Here is a 6,583-nt window from a genome sequence, read left to right as displayed (position 1 = left end):
GCCAGGATTTGCTAATGTCTCTAACTTTCGCTCTGAGCAATTATCTCGCTTGGCAATATCAGCGACTTCACAGAACAGCTGCCGTTTTCAGCTAATTTGTTTTGGTGGGTTTGTCACATGCCGAGTCGCAAAATTGGAAACGACTCTGAAGCGACTGTCGGTTAATGTTTAGTCTCAGTGGGCTTCGTTTGTTTCATACTCGTTGTGTGGTCTGACAACAGAAACGGAAAAATACCCAAACGAGAACATCTTTATTGGGGTTTTTTTAAAATTGCAGTACATGTGAGGACAGATAGCAAGAGAGACGCATGTAAACATTTAAGTTGCACTAAAGCACAACATGAAAGCACAGCCAGTCCTCGTTTGTTGGTTTTACGTCGATCTTAAAGTTTCCACTGTTTCTGACAAACATCACAGTTTCCACAGACCCGTAAACTGTGGAAGCACACGATCAAAGCTGATGGAGGGGTTTTCTGTTGTTGTGGTGGTGGCGGTGTGGTAATCAAAAATCAAAGTGATCCACTGAATCTTGATTTTCTCGGATGCTGGGAGTGCACCACAGCGCCGGTGTTCACTCTTTGTAGCCGACAGCAGAGTATTCGTGTGCTTTGCTGGAGACATTTCAGAGTTCAAGGAAGTAAATAAACCTGGCGGGCTGTTTATTCTGAATGGCTCACCTGGAATCATGAGGCAGTTATGCAGATTTTTAGCCTATTGGTTCCTCATTCCCTTCTCACTACCTGAACTAAACTTCATATGAAGATGGAAGGCCATCTAGACGAATGGCGGTAGTTTGCATCTTTATACTCTCACCTCCAAGTTTTGAAGACACACAGTATGCATTTTTATTAACTGCTTTGATGCTGATGAAGTTGGCAATGCAGCAATATAAGAAGCCAGAAACCACCAAGAAGAAGAAACAAAACGTTGGGAAAATTCACATGAAACACATGGAAACACAACAAGTGACCACAGACTGTATAAAAGATGGACGTAGCTACCGTGACGTCACCTGTTGGTTTCTGTACTGAGAAGATGAAGCCAGGGTTTTGCTACTTCCTGGTTGACTTCCTGGTTGGATTTTTGGAGCCAGTGACGCAAAAATCGTTGGAGGGGGGCGGAGCCATAGGAGCAGCGATTGGTCAGACGGATTGAGAGGCGGGCCCTCTCTGCCCCGCCCACATTTACCGCCTTCTGCTCGCTTCGTCTGTATGGTCGCTGCCGACTGTCAATCAAGCCAGCCACGCCCCTTGCCCCACAAAATGTTGACGATTTTTTAAAAATTCGGTATTGATTTATTTTCAGATTGGTCACCTGATCTCTGGATTTGACCATGAAAACTAATAAGAAATAAATCCTGAGCTGTAGGAATGCTGTATTTCGCGATCTGTGATCACTTCTTTTCCAATTCCAGTCTATGGGAGCCAGGGCTTTTTGGAGCCAGCAGCTAGTGGACGTAGTGATCCTGCAGGTTTCTGACACTTCCGGGTTGGCTTAATTTTTCAGGGCTGGTTTCTACGTCCATCTTTTATGCAAGTGACTGGTGCTCCTAACTCACAACCTCCTATTAGACTTATGATTGCCCCGTCCTTCCTGCGACACTCCTGCATTTTTTTTTGTCAGTAGATATGCGGCCCTCTGCATGAAAGTCATGGAAGGCATGAAATGGGAGTAGATGAGGCACTGCACCCCGACAGATGGAGCTGGGGAGAGGATTGTTGTTAGGACGCTTCACGGTGCAAATAGATGTAATGTTGGTGCTAAAATACACCTTGCGGTTTGACAGAACTGTGTCAGATTATATAAACCGTCGCTGTTTTTAGCGTTCTGGAGGTTTTTCTTTTTTTTTCAGTTTGCACTTTACCTGACTCTTTATAGCAACCATTGACATAATCCTGCAGATTCTTCCACCCCTGGGTTTTAATCCCACCCGCTTGACTACGCAGGACATCACAGCATGAAAATAGATGGCTCAGCACCAAGAAGATTTCAGATGAACCTCAAACAAGAAAGAGTTCGGGGGGAGAAAAGGGAGGGACCGAGCTTGAATAAACCCATCTGCTCACAGACGGATGCAGAATTCATTTGAGGCTGTTACGACGGTCTTGTTGCTATTTTTGTCATCACACTCCATCTTTCGCAGAAGGTGGGATGGGGGCTAAAGGAGGGATGAGAGGGGGGGAGAAGTGGATGCAGAGATGTATGACGAGGTGTTTGCTTTCCAGCTGGAAAAAAAAAGGACTCCCAGAATGCAACGGGCCTTGTTACCGACGCTGGTGGCTCGTTCATTAGATTTGATGCGTCTTGTTACCGCACTAATCACAGCAACTGCTGACAGGAAGTTCGAAATTGTTTGTGGGGAATTCGAGAACATCATCCGCACATGATAATGATCTAAACAGAAAGAGAAGAAAAAAGAATGCTTTGTCTGATGAGCTGTAGTCGTTCTACGATTTGGTGCAGAGCTAAAATAAATGGAAGCCAAAATAATATTAATAATACAGGTGGAGGCAGTGGTAATGCACTTTTTGTGTTCATGCACAGCTTTTCTTTTTTAAACGGGAAATAAAGTGTCTTAGATTCCATGTTCATGCCCATGGGGGACAGTAGATATGGCACATGCTAAGTTGCTAAATATGCTAACACGCTAAATATGCTAACTAGCTAAATATCACAGACTCCACCTTTACAGAAACGGGGATAACGTTGGAATTACCTGTTTAATCATTAGAATATGTACTTAAAAGCTGCTCATTTGTCTTTAAATGTCATGAAATATTTACCAGTTACTAGCATCACCATGTTAGCACATGCTATAAAAACATCGACAATAAAATGCAAATTAGTTCCATTAAAGTAGTTTTTGGATACTTGAGGATAAAACAAATTCAAAGCGCTTTATGGCTAACGTGTTAGCTAACAGCTTCCCATTTACATGTCCAGGAGACACAGCGTTAGCATCTGTTGTTGTTTTTTAGCTTTGCTTTGGCCTCCACCAACCTCTGAGAAAAAAAAATAAAAGGTCGCATAGTTCTTCGTGGTTGTTTCATTATCAGCTAGCTTAGCTCTGAACTTTGGCTTTTAGTTCTGACCAGGTAAGTTAGCAATTAATTTATCAGCAAAAATTCTTGTGCTGGAAAGCTGATTGTTAGCATTTATAACAAACTTATTTGCTAAATGAGCTAAAAAAAAAAAAACACTGAAACAGAAACTATAAGTGTTGGTTGAAATGGTTGATGTTTCTCCATATGCTGCTAAAACCAACCCACACTCCTGCAAAACTGACTTAATTAGGAATTTGAAGAAGGTGTGAAGTAAACACCAGGTTTCTGAATTACAAATTAAGAAGCAAAAACATACTGATCTAAGAATGGGTTAAACATATTAAACACAGCAAAGGAGCCCTGACCCTACCCCTAAATTAACCTGTCAGATAATTATTCTCTTCACAGCCATCTGAGATCAGAGCAATCCTCATGTCTCATCGACATAATAGAGCGACTGACTTCAGTCCAGCTGCTGGAAACAGCTGCTCAGCCGCAACAGATGTCCACAAACACTGCTGCCGAAACTTTATCGGTCCAGGAAATCTGTCACCTCTGAAATGTGTTTGTACTCAGAGCAGTATTTCTACGGTGTGGAAGCTACAAACATTTAATTAGAGTCCCGCTGCTCCTGGATGTGAGACACTCAGCCTGTGTTGAAAATCCTAACTTAGCTTTAGCCTCAGATAGCTAGCTAGAGACAGCAGCCAGACACCTTGTACATGACTGTTAGCAGTTAGACATCAGGGAGGTGCACTTGAAGAGTTCATCTACGAAAACAGATTTTTTTTTTGTTGTTTGCTTGAGATAATATCAATCAAACTGAAGTTGAGTGGAAATGGCATGACAACAAGAGAGGTAACTGGAGTTTGACTGATATGGTCTCAGGTAGACGATGGAAAAGTGGGTTTTCTGAAGGTTTGTGAAGATGGAGTTCTCTGTTTTTGTGTCAGCAAACACGTCTGGAACTCCATCACATGAAACAGGAAGAGGCTCCACTTGACGGCACAACCAAGTGCTAGAGCAGGGGTCTCCAATCCTGGATTCAAATGATCAGCTCATCATCAAGCTCTGCAGAAGCCTGATAACGATCCTGATCACTTAAATCAGGTGTATTAGTAGAGGGAAACATCTAAAACATGCAGGACTGTGGCCCTCGAGGACCAGGATTGGACACCCCTGTGCTACAGGATATTTACAGTCCACTTTATGACCATTAAACCGCATGTCCTTCATGTCTGTCGTCCGTTTAACTGGTTCAATTATTAGGAGAAGTTAATCTATGAAGAATTAATGATCAGTCCCCAATGCAAGCAGTGTACGGACTGTTTTGTGTCGACATGTGTTCTGCATTTTCTTTATTTTGCTCCACAGCGCACTGGTTTGAAGTAACTACTTATATTTACTCGAATACTGCCTCGAGTACGGTTTTGAAACACCGGCACTTTACTGAAGCGTTTCGGTTTTAGGCTACTTCTGTTCCACTCCAGTTCACTGTTAGAGTCCAAAAATATAACTGTAAGTACGTTTAGATCAAAGGCTCTTTTGATGAGACAAATACCTCTCGCTGGAACCCCTGAATACAATTATTGTTAATGTTATCAGCGACATCTGGCATTCTCAGACTGTGACGAGTCAGAAGAACTTCTATTTTGAATCCAGGCCTTGTGCTTGTAGTAAAGCGGGACTTAGACAGTATCCCTACTGCTGTATGGCCTTTAAAACCATAGACTGTATAAAAGATGGACGTAGCAACCGGCCCTGAAAAATGAAGCCAACCCGGAAGTGTCAAAAACCTGCAGGATCACTACGTCCACTAGCTGCTGGCTTTTTCTTATTAGTTTTCATAGTCAAGTCCAGAGATCAGGTGGCCAATCTGAAAATAAATCAATACTGAATTTTTAAAAAATCGTCAACATTTTGCGGGGCAAGGGGCGTGGCTGGCTTGATTGACAGTCGGCAGCGACCATACAGACGAAGCGAGCAGAAGGCGGTAAATGTGGGCGGGCAGAGAGGGCCCGCCTCTCAATCCGTCTGACCAATCGCTGCTCCTATGGCTCCGCCCCCCTCCGACAGTTTTTGCGTCATTGGCTCCAAAAATCCAAGATGTCAACCAGGAAGTAGCAAAACCCTGGCTTCATTTTCTCAGTGCAGAAACCAACGGGTGACGTCACGGCAGCTACGTCCATCTTTTATACAGTCTATGTTTAAAACACACTGAAAGCACTCTGTTTAAAGCTACATTTGCCTAATTCCCTCGACCTCTCTGTCTCCGTAGTCCCTCATCTTCCTGGGCTGCGTGGCGGCGGCGGGACTCGGCCTCAACCTCCTGTGTCTCGCCATCTACCTGAGCTGCCTGTGCTGCTGCCGCAAAGACGACGAGGAGGAGAGCAAGAAGCCCAACTCCTGCTGCGTCACCTGGTCGGCCGTCGCCGCCGGCCTCATCACATGGTGAGAGAATCAGACGCCGCTAACCGCTGATCACGGTGCGCCGGCACTCCGGCTGCACGTTTCCATCATCGTCTTCATCGGTCGCTCTGTATTCACAACGTGGTGTTTTGTAAGCGGCGTGATATCCTCGCTGTGTTCCCACATGGGATTTGGAACTTATTCATTCGCGGCACATTGACGCTCTGTATATTTTTCCATACTGTATGTGTGTTTGTCTGCCAGTCTTTTGTTTGCACATTTGTATTCTCGGCGTCTTTCTGGTCTGCATAGCTGTCAGTCCACCTCTTTTTTTTTTTTTTTTTTAAATATCCCAAGCTTCTATTTGAACTTCTGCAAATACTTGTGATTTTAGGTTCACAACAGCACAGCGAGCGTTATTTATTTCCTTCCTTTGATGAGACCAGGCTTTGATCCGTCTCTGCAAAGTCTCTTTTACCTCTGAGACGTTGATGTGGATGGAAAATCTCTCTGATAACTCGTAGCCTTTGTACATTTTTTTTTTCCTCTCACATCATTTCTGGTTGCAAAAAATTGTCACGTAGGGTTGCACAAAAAAAAAAAAAAAGAGCCAAAGTTTGGACATGTGTTTTTCAAAGTGGCGCCATAGGACCAGAGTTTATCCCGCCGCTAACAAAATATCCCAGCGGCGCTCCGACTCTCCAGCGCCCGTACCATTGTTATGCTGGAATGCATCCCGATGTGGGCGTATTGTCAATATTCTGCTGACAATGTGGAAGTGAGAATGTGCATTACTGGCCAGGGCTGCCAGCTGGAAGACCGATGCATCGTATTCGGCACATTAAAATGCAAGAATAAATAAATAAAAACATGTAGGCGGAGAGGTTAATACACAATATATATACATGAAAGACATGCAGACGGTGCTATAGGTGGAAACAGAAGGAGGGAAAATAAGACACATAACAGGTGAAGTATGCATTTTAAAATCATATATTTTGTTTAAAAATTTATATAATTATGGGGATTATTTACGTGAAGGTCACCAAAGTCTTCGTGGGAATAAAACAGAAGTTTAGTTTGACTGTTTCCGAGCTTTTAAATATAATTTCCCATATATATCATTTCTT

At 43.4% G+C, this 6,583-nt stretch overlaps 1 protein-coding gene across 1 annotated transcript in view; it reads left to right on the top strand.

The window, feature by feature from the left end:
- The window catches only part of LOC103352808 (protein tweety homolog 2-like), an 88,289-nt gene that overhangs the window by 17,062 nt on the left and 64,644 nt on the right, over positions 1 to 6,583 (top strand). Inside the window, exon 2 of the mRNA XM_008275469.1 lies at positions 5,323 to 5,495. Coding sequence (XP_008273691.1) covers positions 5,323 to 5,495 — 173 coding nt within the window. The remainder of the gene's footprint in view (positions 1 to 5,322; positions 5,496 to 6,583) is intronic.

The sequence above is a fragment of the Stegastes partitus genome, unplaced genomic scaffold, assembly GCF_000690725.1.
Source record: "Stegastes partitus isolate 25-593 unplaced genomic scaffold, Stegastes_partitus-1.0.2 Scaffold52, whole genome shotgun sequence".
NCBI lineage: Eukaryota > Metazoa > Chordata > Actinopteri > Pomacentridae > Stegastes > Stegastes partitus.
This window is presented reverse-complemented; position numbering and strand designations above follow the sequence as displayed.